This window comes from Camellia sinensis, chromosome 9 (genome assembly GCF_055761805.1).
Source record: "Camellia sinensis isolate YWXY chromosome 9, ASM5576180v1, whole genome shotgun sequence".
Classification (NCBI taxonomy): Eukaryota; Viridiplantae; Streptophyta; class Magnoliopsida; order Ericales; family Theaceae; genus Camellia; species Camellia sinensis.
The window spans coordinates 197,667,934-197,684,049 of NC_138969.1; the positions used below are offsets into that span (position 1 = coordinate 197,667,934).

The 16,116-nt window shown below is 33.2% G+C and overlaps 2 protein-coding genes across 3 annotated transcripts; both read left to right on the forward strand.

Moving 5' to 3' along the window:
- The first annotated feature begins 4,925 nt into the window (after positions 1-4,925).
- LOC145798951 (uncharacterized) lies at positions 4,926-10,598 on the forward strand. 2 transcript variants are annotated; one of them, XM_082888385.1, is made up of 8 exons: positions 4,926-5,050; positions 5,282-5,419; positions 6,465-6,747; positions 6,854-7,944; positions 8,076-8,155; positions 8,371-8,489; positions 8,709-8,811; positions 9,802-10,598. In XM_082888385.1, the coding sequence occupies exons 1-3, from the start codon at positions 4,946-4,948 to the stop codon at positions 6,636-6,638; spliced, it is 417 nt and encodes a 138-aa protein (XP_082744511.1). In that variant the 5' UTR covers positions 4,926-4,945; the 3' UTR covers positions 6,639-6,747; positions 6,854-7,944; positions 8,076-8,155; positions 8,371-8,489; positions 8,709-8,811; positions 9,802-10,598. The 2 variants fall into 2 exon arrangements, with proteins under 2 accessions (XP_082744511.1, XP_082744510.1); XM_082888384.1 differs by lacking the exon at positions 9,802-10,598 and having other exon boundaries at positions 8,371-8,875.
- A 284-nt stretch (positions 10,599-10,882) lies between these two features.
- On the forward strand, positions 10,883-12,552 carry LOC145798952 (acid beta-fructofuranosidase-like). Its single transcript, XM_082888386.1, has 3 exons — positions 10,883-11,244; positions 12,042-12,129; positions 12,242-12,552. Exons 1-3 carry the CDS (start codon positions 11,069-11,071, stop codon positions 12,443-12,445), a joined length of 468 nt encoding a protein of 155 aa, XP_082744512.1. The 5' UTR covers positions 10,883-11,068; the 3' UTR covers positions 12,446-12,552.
- Positions 12,553-16,116: the final 3,564 nt, after the last annotated feature.

Here is a 16,116-nt window from a genome sequence, read left to right on the forward strand (position 1 = left end):
GGGGGAAAGACGGTAAAAAGGGGGGAAATTAGTTTGGGCAGGCGGGTCAGTGAAAAAAATGGGGAAATTTTTTTTCATTTTTTTAATGATTTTTTTTTATTTGGTAGAAGTAGGGGTAATATTTCAATGAAAAATATTTTTTGTTAAAATAAAATTATTTTTTATGGTCAATTAAAAATATTTTTTTGTGGCCGATTTTTTTTTTATACAAAAAATCAAGAACTAATTTTTTGTGGTAGATGAGAGAAAGCGACAATAGTGGTGAAGGTGGTGGATATGAGGTGCTGGTGGTGGTGGTGGTGATGGCGAAGGAGATTAGTGGTAAAGTTGTGGTAGTGGTAAAGGAGATAGAGTGGCGGTGGTAGATGAGAGGTAATAGTAGTAGTAGAGAGTGAGAGAGAGATAGAGAGACAAAGAGAGAAAGAGATAGAGAGTGAGAGACAGAAAAAGAGACAAAGAGAGAGGAGAGATGGATGAGAGAGACAGAGAGAGAGATCGAGAGAAGAGAGATGAGCGAGAGAGACATAGAGAGATGAGAGATGAACGAGAGAGACAGATAGAGAGATGAGCGAGAGAGACATAGAAAGAAGAGAGATGAACGAGAGAGACAGAGAGAGAGATAGAGAGAAGTGAGATGAGCGAGAGAGGCAGAGAGAGAAAGAGAGATAAGAGAAAGCGAGAGGAGAGAGATGAACAAGAGAGATAGAGAGAAGAGAGATGAACAAAACAGACAGAGAGAGAAAATATATGAGAAAAGACATAGCTAAGTGAGAGACACAGGGAGAGACAGACAGACAGACAGACAGACAGAGAAGAGTGATGAGTAAGAGAGAGAAATAGAAGAGAGAGAGGAAGATGACAAAATGGGTGAAAAGAAAGAGAGAGTGATGGAATGAGAGAGACAGAGGCGCGAGAGAATCGATGGCAGATAGAGAGACGTGTTTAAGCCCTAACTCATTTTAGTGTGTTTGAAATCCCTCTAGAGTTCCTCGCCAAATTAATTTAAAAATCCCTCCAAAATGATAATAAATAAAAAGTAAAATTATAATAATAAATAATAGAGAGAGAAAGAGAGAGAGAAGAGTGATGAGTGAGAGAGAGACAGAGAGAGAAAGAGAGAGAGAGAGAGACATGGAAAGAAAGAGATAGAGACAGAGACAGAGAGAAACAAAAGATGAGTAACAAATAGACAAAGAAAGAAAGAGAAGGAGAGCGAAAAGAGATGATCGAGAGAAAAACATAGAAAAAGAGAGAGATAGAGAGAGAAGAAAGATGAGTGAGAGAGACAGAGAGAGAGATAAAGAGAAGGGAGATGAGTGAGAGAGATAAAGAAAGAAAAAAGATGAGAGAGATAGAGAGAAGAGAGATGAGCGAGAGACAAAGAGAAAAAGAGACAAAGACAGACAGATAGAGAAGAGTGATGAGTGAGAGAGAGAAAAAGAAGAGAGACAAAGAGAGAGAGACAAAGAGAGAAAGGGATAGAGAGTGAGAGTCATAAAAAGCGACAGAGAGAGAGGAGAGATGAACGAGATAGACAGAGAGAGAGATAGAGATAAGAGAGATGAGTGAGAGAGACATAGAGAGAAGAGAGATGAACGAGAGAGAGAGATAGAAATAAGAGAGAGATGAGCAATAGAGACAGAGAGAAAAGAGATATGAGAGAGAGCGAGAGAAGAGAGAAGAACAAGATAGATAGAGACAAGAGAGATGAACGAAAGAGACAGAGAGAGATACAGAAAGGAAAGAAGAGATAGATGAGTGAGAGACACAAAAAGAGAGAGACAGACAGATAGACAAACAGACAGAGAGAGAAGAGTGATGAGTAAGAGAGAGAAAGAGAATAGAGAGAGGAAGATGAAAAAATGGGTGAAAAGAGACAGACAAAGAGAGAGAGACAAAAAAGTGAAAAAGATAAACGAGAGAGATACAGGGAGAGATGAGCGAGAGAGATAAAGAGAAGAGAGATAGAGAGAGACGAGAGATGAGAGAGATAGAGAAAAGAGAGATGAGCGAGAGACACAGAGGGAGAGACATAGAAGAGTGATGAGTGAGAGAGAGACAGAGACAAAAATAGAGACACAGAGAGAGACAGATAGACCGAGAAAAGTGATGAGTGAAAGAGAGAGAAAGAGAAGAGAGACAGAGATAGAGACACAGAGAGAAAAAGAGAGACATATAGATAGAAAGAGAGAGAAAGAGTGATGAGTGAAAGTAAATTTTTATTTTTCTTTCAGAGAAGAAAATATTTTTTATGTCAAAACTATATATACCGCGACCAAAATAATTTTTAGTCGCTGAAATTAAGGTTTTGCCAACCAAACTTTTGGTCGCGAAAGATAAAAAATAATTTTTTATATTTCTTTCAGCGACGAAAATATTTTAGTTGCCAAAACTATATATATCGCGACCAAAATAATTTTTAGTCGCTGAAATTAAGGTTTTGCCGATCAAACTTTTGGTTGCGAAAGATAAAAAATAATTTTTTATTTTTCTTTCTGCGACTAAAATATTTTAGTTGCCAAAACTATATATACCGCGACCAAAATAATTTTTAGTCGCTGAAATTAAGGTTTTGCCGACCAAACTTTTGGTCGCGAAAGATAAAAAATAGTTTTTTATTTTTCTTTCAGTGACTAAAATATTTTAGTTGCAAAAACTATATGTACCGCGACCAAAATAATTTTTAGTCGCTGAAATTAAAGTTTTGCTGACAAAACTTTTGGTCGCGAAAGATAAAAAATAGTTTTTTATTTTTCTTTCAGCGTCTAAAATATTTTAGTTGCCAAAACTATATATACCGCGACCAAAATAATTTTTAGTCGCTGAAATTAAAGTTTTGCCGACCAAACTTTTGGTCGCAAAAGATAAACAATAATTTTTTATTTTTCTTTCAGCGACTAAAATATTTTAGTTGCCAAAACTATATATACAGCAACAAAAATATTTTTTTAGTCGCCAATTGTGGCAAATTTAGCGACTAATATTTTTTTAGTCGCCAATTGTGAGATTTTTAGCGACTAATTTTTTTTTTAGTCGCCAAAAATTAATATGCCCCGACTAAAAAAATTTAGTAGCTAAATATTGTACTTTTACCGACTAACATAATTTTTGGTCGCCAATTCCACAACTTTTGGCAACCAAAATATTTTTAGTCGGCAAAAGTGGTCGCCAATTGTGTATTTTCTTGTAGTGATACGTTGCCATTGTTCTAACATTGGATCCATTGGTATGACATCTTCTCCTTCCTCAGAATTATTAATCTTGAGAGTCCACTCGTGAATGATAGCTCCTTGTAATTTCATCTAGTTTGTAACTCTCAATCACTTTGATTTCTTGTATGTATTATGATTAAAAAAAAAAAAAAAGGCACATCACTGTAGTAGCATGTGACTTTATTAATGTGTAACCCTTTCTAATATCATCTTAGTTTGTAAATAAGAATCCCTCTATGTTTACTTGCATTTCCTCTAAAGCAATTATGCCATGGTTTCCTAATAATAAAGAAATTTCACTAGAAACTGTAATGAGATAAAATTCAACTGTCATAGATTCATACTTTTGAGTATTTTATTATTATTTTTTTTAGTACGTGGGAACACAAAATTAGATGATCAATAAATTTAGAGAAAATTACAGCACAGAGAAAAAAATTATAAAAAATATGTGAGATGCAAGTGATTTTGTGATGGGGTGCAATTGAAATATTACAAGAGTGACTTGCATCCCTTCATATTTGGGTAAAAAAAACTTTTCTGACCCACTACGGGTATGTAATTCCCTCATAAATTTATCATCAATATGACATATTAAAATATTACTCAATATATATAATAAATTTTAAAATATGTGGATTAGATTAATTTTGATTGTGAACACACTACAGGAAATTAGAGATTTTACGGCGTTTAATTAACGACGTTTTATGAAACGTCACTTTTTTAAATAATTAACGGCGTTTTTAAAACGTCGCTTTTGTTGTTAATCAAAACGGCCCCGTTTTATGAATAGAAGACGCTTGGAAGCGCCTCCAAATGACGAACCCTATTTTGTCTCTCCACACCTTTATTTTGAAAACCCACCGCCGTCAAGTTCGAAGTTATCACTCACTCAAATCTCTCACTCTCTTGCTCTCTCTCGATTCTTCTTCAGAGCGATTGCGATTTCTAAGTTTCTCAGACCCAACCTATCTGCAACCGTATGGCTTCAATCTCGTAGTTTCTCAGAGCGATTGCAATTTCGAAGTTCGATTTTGAGCACCGCCGTCTACAATCTCAGAAAAACCAATCGAATCCTTCAAAATCTGCTTCAGCTCCGTGATTTTGAAGTTCGATTTGGAACTCTTCATCTCTTCAATCAGAGGTTAGTGCTTTCGGTCCTTTGTTTTACAATCTCAGAGCTCTACAATCTCAGAACTCTAGATTGTGCTTTCGATCCTTTGTTTGGTTGCTGAGAAAACTTCTCATTACCTCTGAAATAACATCATATATTTGAAAAAAATCTTAGTTGTTCTCTGCTTTTGACTTCTCACTTTCTTCCCATGCTTTGATTAGGGATAACCTTTTTTACCAGTTATGGACGAGTAAATTTATTCATTTTCTAAGTTTATTCAGCTCTAAACAATGCAATTCTCATAGGCATTATGTAGTTCATTGGCATTCGTAAACAGTGCAATGCTTTGATCCAGGTATTCGTGAGTCTGTATTCTTTTGATTCGATTATGTCCTCTCTGCATTTTCTCAATTCATCGCTCTTCTTTCTTCTCCTTTCTCACGTGTTCATAATTTTACTACTTTTCAACTCTTTTTTTTTCTTTTTTGAGTTTCGGTTGAGAGTTTCTAGTTTTAATCTCGGTTCTGGAGAAAGAAGTGAAACTTTAATTGATTTTAATTGTATAGATCGATCGCAGAAAAACACTACACTTTCGGTGCAGAGTTGAGTCGAAAAAATGAAATACCTGCTTCAAGGTCAGGTGCTCATTCACTTCCTAAATCCAATAAGAATAATGTGCTCAGTACAAGCCACTCAAAGCATAATCAGATTGGTCAAACAGGTATACGTCAATTTTTGCTGGTCATACTAGACCGTTTGTTGAATCAAATTTGTTGCCCGCATCAGAAAAAAATGGATTTGTTCAAAGAATAATTAGATTGGCTAACCAGGTTATTATTGTAACAGTATTAATTTTTAAAGGCATTGAATCTGTAATAATTTGTTTAATGTTTATCTGTAATAAATGAAATTGATGTGTCTCTCTGTGATCTGTAACTTATTTTTTCTGCAGATATATATTGTTCAAAAGAGTGCAAGAATACAAGACCCCTTTAAAAATACTAAAAGTTCTTCAAATAAAGCAAAGGCTGGTTGTGATTCCTCATCTTTGTCTGCAAAATCACCACTTCAGCATCCTAGAAGGAATATGGTAAGACTCCAAAAGATCTTTTGACTATTGGCTTAGTGAAACATCGTCATAGAATTTATGGGTTTATGTGTGGCTAACCTTTATGCTATATAAGTTTCTTGCTTTAGTGTTTTGCTGTCATTTTGATTTTGGAAACAATCATCACACATTGGTCTTTGCTTTGAGCTTTTCTCAAGATGTTTAGTATATGAAACAAAGATCATATTGCCTTAGAAATGAAGCTTTCTGAACAAGGGATTGCCACTTTGTTGCCAATATCCCTAAAGTGAACAAGCAAAAATCAAATGATTTCACCTTTTTTTTTTCTTTTTTTCTTGCCTTTTCTTGAGAATCAAACATAACTTAGTAGCAACAACCTTCTTTCACACCCCTCACAAAGAGAAAACCAAGTCACCTACCTTAATCATAAGTCATCATTGTCCCATTTCCTTTTGGCTACCACTAATAATCTTATGTACTAAGGACAGTGAATCCAGAGCTTGAAGACCCTAACATTGTTCCGTCATAATCCATATAAGCAAAAATCCTAAAATTTTCTGGGTTTCGAAAATAAACCTTAATTAAGTCAACTTTGTTCATAATTGGGCAAGGCAATCTGATGCTTTTATTTGTTGTATGATGATTATGATTTTTTGAGTATATATTAGTTACCATGTAATGGAAAGAAGTATGGGTAATAAAGAAAGTTCATGGTGATTTTTTGGTGTTTGTACTAAGGGTAGTGAAACCAGAACTTGAAGACCCTAACATTGTGTTGTTTTGAACTGCTTTACCTGATCAAATTTGACTGGAAGACATACTGTTGAAGTTGTATTAACAACTTTATAATTTGAGGATAAAAAAGTTAACTTCTCGAACAAATATGTGGCATTTTTTCTTTGCATCTTTTTTATTATCTCTATGTATGTATGTTGCTATGTACATATATGTATGCAGTTAGATATTGAGATTCCTTCTGAGAATTTACCTTCTTGCCCGTATGAATATGTATAAATGTTTATAATTTCAACTTTTTTTTTTTTTTTTTTTTTTTGCTTTTCTAAAGGTACTCTTTGATTCTGAAACTGTGCGGTGGTTGAACCATGTGGTTGAAAAGATTTGGCCTGTTTGTATGGAGCCCATTGTTTCACAGAAAATTCTCCTCCCTAGCATACCTTGGTTCTTGGAGAAGTACAAACCATGGACTGTGGTACGAGTCTACCCTCCTAAATACGATTAATTGCTGTCCTTGTTCCATTTTTCTGGTTCAGCATCTGTATATGGGACGATCACCTCCTGTGTTCACAGAAATGAGGGTTCTTCATCAAACCACTGATGACGACCACTTGGTATGTAATACTGTCTTAGTCATGGTGGATTTATGTCAATAATGTATTACTTCTAGTCATAATCTGTTTCGTAGCCAGAATAATAGTTGAAATTCATTAAATGCAGGTTTTGGAGTTGGGAATGAATTTTCGGACTGCAGATGATATGAGTGCAATACTTGCTGTGAAATTAAGTATGAATATTAGAGGTCCTCTTACATTTTTGTGTTGGGGTTTTCCTACAGCTACTCAAATCTACCTCATCTGAATCATGTTCTAGATGGTGTACTGCTCAGAGATGCGATTCACTGAACATTAATACAATTTCTTATAGAGTTCTTTTAGATGTTTTACACTGAGTTTGGATCTTAGATTTGAGCAGGGATTTGTGGAAGTAAAGGAAAAGGGAATGGAAAAGTGATAAAATTAGCTTAGCTTTTTGTCACTCTTCCCTTGGAGCTTCTCAAAACTCATGTTTGAATATCAACAAAATTTCAACGAATTGATTTTCCAATAAAAAAAATTTAAAAAAAAAGAAGCTACATGTTTTATAGAAACTGAGATTTTTATTTGGAATATGGAATTGCAGCCATCAATGAAGGTGTTTAATGACATGCTTCATGAGTTAGACATTGGGAGAAATAACCCAGATGGCGCAGACCAGGGTTTTATTGGAAGTTACTTTCCAGACTTGCTTGACCAGCCAATGTTCCACCCACCACTTAATGGGTACCAAGCTTGTTGGAACATACAGACTTCCTTTGGGATATCAAATGGATGCCTCCTACTATTGTGAGTAACACAATTTTCTTTCATTATTTCTGCTTTTGTATCTTCTCAACTCTTGTATAGGAAATCTAACTTCAAAGCTCTTCAACCTCTTTTTCCTTACTTTAGTAATTAGGCGGTGTGCCCTCACGTTATTGATGTTGTTTATTTCTTTTACAGGTTGCTTTTTTAGATATGTTTACCCTAATTACTTTGTATTCACCAATTATCCCCATTTCTCTTTATGTTTCAATTGAGGTAGGGATCACACTGTTACAGTATTTGACCTGCTCAAGGGTGGATCACAAATAGTTCCTTTATATTAATAGTGTCGTGAGAAAAAATTGGATGAGGTATGCATCGGTTTTGAACAAATAATTTTTTATTTCTGGAATCAGATTTGGGTTCTTACAGGGGACAAGATGGAAACAGCCATTAATATAGCTTATGGTTAGTATTTAAAAGAGTTTTGGCATCATTTATATAAAAAAAAAAATTCTTACTATAGATATGTTGTTTCCTTATTTATTTATTTATTAGTAACAACTTAAATCATATTTCTCTGTTTTTCTTTGACTCAGCATGCAAGTTGATTGATAATGACATGAAACAGTTTATTATCAGTTCAGAAACTGATGAAATTAGAGAAGTAGAAAGCAGAGTAAGGAGCTTTCTTGTCTGGTTTGATTTTTCATGTAAATACATCAAATTCATTTTTCAGAGCGTTCAATTCAATATGTTAAAGAGAAATTTAGGGAACACAATTCCAACCACATCCCCCACATGCCCTACATGCAGGTATGTGTAAGGGTCGTGGTTAGAGTTGTGTCTCTAGAATTATTGTAATTTAAAAGTTGCTTTAAATTCTATGGCCAGGGTGACCAAGTGGAGATCGCACACTTTATGAGAGATGCAGTGAAAAGTCAGCTAAAAAATATATTTGTTTAGCAAAGTAGCATATTGAAATCAAGGTTGGGAATTTAATTGGGTGGCAGGTTATACTCTTAGAAGCCCAACTGCTATAATTTATTTATTTATTTTTCAATTGATGATTATTATTTTTTCTTTCAAAACCAATTACTGCTCCGTTTGATAACATTTTCTGGAAGGACTTCTTGTATTGATCACAAAGTTTTGAAAATTTTAAGAGGGTGTTAGTCATAAACAATTTTGCGATCACTTCCAGTTCTAACAGTGTTGATTCGAATGGCAAGATGTTTGGCCTTTGGGATGTCAGCACAACGGTCTTCAATTGTCTTGTAATAACTATTAATTTGCGGCTTCTTCTGATGTGCAACACGATTAAATACTCCTAATGTGAGTCATCTTCTTGTTTTAACCACTTACTGAATTAAATACTCTATGGCAGCAGAGCTAAAAAGCTTTTTTTTTTTTCCAATTACCTAGAGCTAATATACAACTTCAGCTTCTTATTGAATTATAGGTTGTGGATTCACTTAGTAGTCATCCCACTATTCGGCCAATGTCACATCCCAAGAGGTGAGTAATCATTTAATCAGTTTTTTTTGACAAATATCATATCTTATTAATTACAATACTTGCTCTTATTAAATATAGGTTCACCTTTCAAAGAAAGAGAAGAAGAAGAATAAGAAGAAGAAGAAGAAGAAGAACTAACAAAGTAATAGTACTAACATAAAGCATTAGTTTTTATAAGCACCTTTAATCTTTTAGCTCTGATTGCTAAAGCACCTTTAATCTTATAGCTTAGGATCTCTGTTAGGGTGAATAATAGTGATCTGTATTTTTATATGAATGAATTATTTTTTTATCCCTATGTAATACAACTGTCACCAACCTTCGTCCCCGTGGACCTAGGGTTAGGGTTTAAATATCTACATACATTCCCCAATTTCATATCACATGCTCTCTCCCCACCGACTCTCTTATCTCTATATCCATCTTCGCATCGAAACTATAATTCAATTTTTATTTGCGTACGATTTTATCGATTCACTTTTCCCACCAAACAGTTCACCCTATAAATTGTTCAAATTTTTAAGGTTTTGAGGATGAGAAGGAGATCTCAATACCTTGATCTAGGGTTTTAGGGTTTCAATCCCCAAACCCAAGTTGAGATCATCAGGGTTGTGAATTGAGCTCGGGTTTAGATTTTCATAACCAATATAATTCCAATTTTAGGGAATCAATACTGTAAATGATACTGGGTTTATAGAAATTTACTTCACAAGATAGGGCTTTTAGCTTTTGATCGATTCTTCACAATCTGTATGCTCCATTCAGCTATTACTCTAATCTATGGTGCTCTGATAATGTTTCATATAGTTGGCGATTCTATTCTTTAAAACCTTTATCTAGAAAGGAAGCAATTGCTTGTTTGTTGTTTCTAAAATCAGCTTTTAAGAAGCGAGAAAACAAGTATGGAGGATGATGATGAGGTTAGTTTCCAACCTTCTACTACTCTGTTTTCTTCTTTTTTTCTCTGTTTTTTTAATTTTCAAAATGAAAATATTCCTCTTGCTATGAAGAATTTATTAATTTTTTTTTTTACAGTTTGGTATTTTTTGTGTGTGTGTGTGTGTGTGTGTGTTGTGTGTGTGCAGGGTGAAAATATTCCCACATGATTGTTTGTTAGGCTTACATTTGAATTCAATGTTTCATAATGTATTCTTGTGTCTTTGGGTTGAATTTTCACCATACGTTTTCTCCATGACCAAGCTAGACAATGTTGAAGTTAAAAACCCTGATGTATGTCTATTGTTGATAATAAATATCTCAACTTGGCACATTTCCTATGTGCTTCATTTATTTTATTGAAGTCTGATGTTGCAACATTGGGTTTATGATGCTTGATCTTGTTCCTTGACCTTTATTTGATGATACATCATATATTGTGAATCCAGCTTTTATTAAAATTAATCTTGTGATGTACCAGTCTGCCAAGTCATCAGCCATCTAAAGATCTCCAAAACTGGAAACTGCTTTTACTTTGAGATGCTTTATTTCACAGTCATTTTTCTGTCATTTTTGTAACTATGCTCCTGTTATGTGTGATTTTATTTTACACTATCATTGCAGTTATGTTTCTTTGCACCCACTATTTTGCTAATCTACTAATACCTTCTGGCAGTCTAAACTTGAAAACTTATCGTTCATGTACTCAAATGCTCAAGATTATGCTAAAGCCAAGAGAAGAGTTGCAGAACTCTATAAGAAACATGAGAAGGAACTCATAGAGGTATATTTTTATTTGTTTTTGTGAAATTTTAATGAGAAGGAACTCATAGAGGTATAAGAAACATGAGAAGGAACTCATAGAGGTATATTTTTATTTGTTTTTGTGAAAACTTATCGTTCATGTACTCAAATGCTCAAGCTCTTCTCATTGTATTAGGAAAACAAAATTTTAATGAAGAAGATTGAGGATGATCAGTTCCTAGACCTTATGACTCTGAAAACAAAATTTTCGTTGGTAAATTGTTTGTTTGTGCTTAAAAGCTTGTAAGCAATCTTCTATGTTGTGTTCTCTTTATTTTGACAATCACACTCAAATTATAGCCTTACTTTAAAATAGCAATGTGTAGTAACTGAGATGGAGATGTTCAGTTACAGCACTGCCGGTGGAGCAGCAAACCAGGGTGCTCTTGGACCGTTTGGTTTGTTGGTTCTTGCAGATGAGAGCCTTTCTGAGCAGACTCCCATTTACTTCTATGTTGCCAAAGGAGCTGAGGGCAAGTTGAAGACTTTCTTCTGTGCTGATGAATCAAGGTTTGTTACTCTTTTCATTGTGCACTTGAAACATACTCAATATTAATTAACATTTTTTGTCCTTTATTATAGTTTTATTGGTTATGAGTATTACCAAATTATATAAGTCCATCCTTATAATATTTAATTTTTTTTGAAAATTATATTACTTGCCCCTTGTTAACAATCATTTTGAAGGTAGAATCTCCATCCATCTCTGAAAACCTCCATTATTTTCATATAATTCTGATTTTTTCTCCAACCCGAAACATTGGCTTAGTATTATTAGTGGTTAGGATGGCAATGAGGCAGGTATGAGTCTTTGACCCCTACCCTCCTCCACCTTTGTTTAGTGAATATTGGACCTTATCCACCAGACTCTCCTCTCCCCCTCGGCCCTCCCCACATAATATAATCTAGTCTCCGACCCTACTTGCCCCGTTTAGTGTTATGTCTTATATTTTTAGTATTGAATAGTAATAATGTGATTTTGATAGTTCTAGATGACAATGATTTAACATTGATTTAAGTGTGCGATCAGAGTCAAGGAAGAAAGAAAAGAGCTGTAATATACAATAAAACAGAGAATAGAAGAGAGAAAAAAAATCTTTAAAATCATTTTATAATTATGTAATTTATATGTCAGGTTTTTTATAGTATGCATAATCTGGTCGGGTTACCCTCCCCAAACTCATTTTATTAGAATCGGGGAGGGTTGGGAACTGCTGGGTCGGGGATTTTTTTGCTATCCCTAATCAGAGGACTGTTTTTGGCATGAACCACAACTTGACTCGCCGATACACCTGTTTTTTGTGTAGGTCTTCAAAGGCAACAGATGTGATGAAACCAATTTACAGAAGCACAGTTCCAGTGCTCAAAGGAGAAAAGTTCAGCATGAGAATATTGGTATGTTAAAAAAATCATTTTGCTTAGTAAATAATAATTTGCTGACTAAAATCCTAAAATTTATCGAAAATAAAATTTGGATTATTAAAATGTGGGGTCATTTTTAATTTAGGTGAATCATTCGATAGTAGAAAGCTTCGCTCAACGCGGGAGGACGTGCATAACTTCGCGGATATATCCAACGAAGGCCATCTATGAGGATGCAAAAATTTTCTTGTTCAACAATGCTACTGAGGCCAACATCATAGCCTCCCTCAAGATTTGGCAAATGGACTCTGCATATATTCATTCCTATCCTACTGAACTCATAATGTAAAAAAAAAAAAAAAAAAAAAAAACCACTTCTAATGCTCAATCATGTCTCTCCATTGCTCTCTACTTCAGATTGTGTCCTGTCATTGTATCATCATTTTGTGCAGAAAAAAAGAAAAAAAAATGTAGAGTAGCGCATGAATTGATCTAGTATTATGTTTACTTAAATTTAGTCAATATATTATATATTTTTCATCTTTATAAAAGGTATTTTTTTGGGGTTAAATCTCATAGAATTAGCACAAATTTTTTTTTTGTTTTTTTAAAAAAATGAAGTTATAACGGCGTTTTTAAACGTTACTATAGAATACCAACGGTTACATTTTGAAAATAAAATTGACCTATCACGGCGTTTTTAAAACGTCGATAAATGAGTAGTGATGTCATTGTACAATTATGCAGCACATTTAGCGGCGTTTTTAAAAACGCCGCATATACTGATATAGCGACGCTTTTAAAGCGTCATAAAGCTACAGCGACGGCCGCAGCTTCGGCGTTTGGTACTAAACGTCACAAAAACAATCAGCGGCGTTTTTGATAGCTATAGCGGTGTTTTTTAAACGCCACTAAAAACTCAATTTCCAGCAGTGACAACACCCCGTTAGATTTAAATCTACACCATACATAACATTTCTGTAAAATTATTCAGCATCAATTTCACTTTTCTGACTTTCTTTAATAACCCAAAACTATGCAAGTTTTTGCACCAAAAGAAGACCTAGAACACACTATTTCCACTATTTTTCTTCTTCCCTTTTCACATAAAATTCAAATTATGTGAAATTTTGAAAAAAATCTTTGCCGCAAATTGGAGATGAGCAGAACAGAAGTTGAAATTCTGAAAAAATGATGACTGAATGGAACTCACATAATAAGAATATTTATATACATATTAGCGTCTATGTAAATGTTATGTGTGTACCAATATATAATATAAAAAAGATGAATAGAAATCGCCTGTGAAATCTTATTTATTTTATATATTGCTTGAATAAATATGCTGAGAGGGTCTAGACAAAGTTGGCTCCCCATGGAATCTTCTGCGGTGGCTGCGGTGGTTGTTCAAGTCAACGGGAAGACTTGGTATGTTTTGAAGTTCAAGTCAACGGAAAGAGTTGGTAGGTTAGGAAGTGTTTGGGTGTGTAAGGTACATATTATTTGTGTTTGTGTAAATTTTTACAAATATATAGAAGGTACCTTCTAAAATTATGTCAGTTTTCATAAATATACGTAAGTTGTGATTTCTTAGATTATTATGGACTAATTTAAGTATATTTATTAAAATTTATGCGATTTTGTAAGATAACTTACCTATATTTATGAGAATTTACACAAGAACATATGGTATACACTTACACACTTCAGAATTGCTCTAATTTAATTTCAATCATACGATGCAATCTTTTGTACTTAGTTATATAGGTAAAAAGTAATGATACAGATTCATACTTTTAACTCATAACTCCACCCACAATGATGTTGTAAGAGGGTGGATCCTGTACTATTAGATGTATAATAAATCAAAAGTTGACACATATAATATCACATAATTGTGGATACAATTGTGAGACTTTTTTGTGAGTATTAAACATTTTCCGTAGGTAAACTACACTTTGTCATTTTATGTTTGGTCACTTTTTTACTTTATTTCTTAAAGTTTGTCAATTTACTACAATTAACTTATATTCAAAATTAGATAGAAAATGCCATGAAAACTGTCACATAACATGAAAATATATTATTATATTAGAAATTGAGTTTGTATCAGAGATGCGAGTTATATTTAATGAAATATTTTTATATTACGTGATTGTTAATATGTTATTTTTATCTAATTTTTAACAAAAATTAACTTTAGGAGTAAATTGAGAAAAACTTAAAATATGATGAGTCAAAATAGAAAAAAATAAATTATAATAACCAAAGTAAAAAGTAATCAAACGTAAAGGCGACAAAATATAATTTATCCTAATTATATATATATATATATATATATGTATAAATAAATTTAATTGATTAATTTATTGCGAGAACAGGTACTTTAATTCATTGAGTTCAATGCTTGTTACCATATAATTCAATTTTTTGAAATCTATTATATTGTAATGATATTATTAAATATGTATCGTTATGACAAACAAAAGTTATTACTAGAGAGCGTTTATACCAAAAACTTTTCAGCCTTGAAGTTAAGTATTTGTTTGGCATGTGTTAAAATAACACACGTTATTTTAGTATATTATTTTATTTAGGTTATAATTATCTTATTTAGGTCACATCACTTCTCTACCATATCACTTCAAACTCAATCTATATTTCACATTTTTTTCGTAAAAAGTCAAAAAGTATACTAATCTAACACTTTTTAAACAACCCCTAAATAGAGCTTGAGTGAGAGAAGATAATAAAGATTAGGAATTATAATTTCAGAATGAGTTATCTTACATGAAGTATCTCTCTCATATACTAAGGCCTCATTTGAAAACAGACTTTTTTAGTAATTTTTTTAATTTTTTGGTTAAAATATAATGTAAAAAAAGAGAGAGTATGTTTGGGATAAATTTTTAATTTTTTACGAAAAAATGTGCAAAAAATAGAGAGAAAAAAAAATCTTTAACTTTTTGATATAAGTTGATGATTTCTTAATTTTTTGGTGACTTTATGACTTTTAAACTAAAAAATAATATCACCAAATGAGGCCTAAATTTTTTACCAAACATATGTAAATGTTTGGTAGAAATTTATAGGTCTCTCGCATGCTCTTTTGTATGGAAAATGTTAGACCCCAAATGTCTTGTATATATTGTGGTGGATATTTTCTTGTAGATATCTCATCCAACTGGGGAGCACCACGTGGACCTTTTTGTCCAACTATGTAGGTTTCCTGGGGAGTTCAGATCCTTTGAAATCCTATCCTGCAGTGCCCTAAAACGATACCATTTTAGGACAAAACTTAAAAAAAACAAAACAAGTTGCATCGGTAGATAAAACATAACCAAAACAAAAGCCCCATCATTCACCTCCCCCACTAGCTCCGGCGACCCCCAATCCCTCCGACGACCTCCCACAGTCTTTCTTCTCTTCCTGTGATCCTCCCCAGCTACACCTCTCCCTCATTCCTTTTCCTCTTCCTTTCTTTTCCATTTAGATCTAGACAAAACATAGAGAGGATATATATATATATATATATATATATCAAAACAAACAAATATACAAACTATTTTACCAAAAAAAAATTGAAATCATAGAAGTGGGTTTAGTTGAGAGAGAAAAAGATGAGTTTGCTTTATATGGTGTCTAAAATTAAAAAGTGGATTTAATGTGGGTTTGCTTTATGGGTTTAAAAGCTAGAGAGAGAAGTGGTTTAATCATAGAAGTGGGATTGCTTTGTAGTTTTTAGGATAGAAGAAGGAGGATGTGAAGTAATTATTTCATGGAAGTTGGAATTTATGATAAGATCTACAAGACTACGACAAAATATATTTTTCTCAAATCCTTATATGACCCCTTTGTTAATTACATCAGATAAATATCTAAAAATTGTATGTGTGAATCTAAATCAGATTATCAATAAGATGTATGTGTGAAATTAAAAGAACTGATAGAGAAATCTAGAAGTAAGAAGACGGAAATCTCTCTGTAAACCAGAAGAGAGAAGACAATGGAGAGTTTATC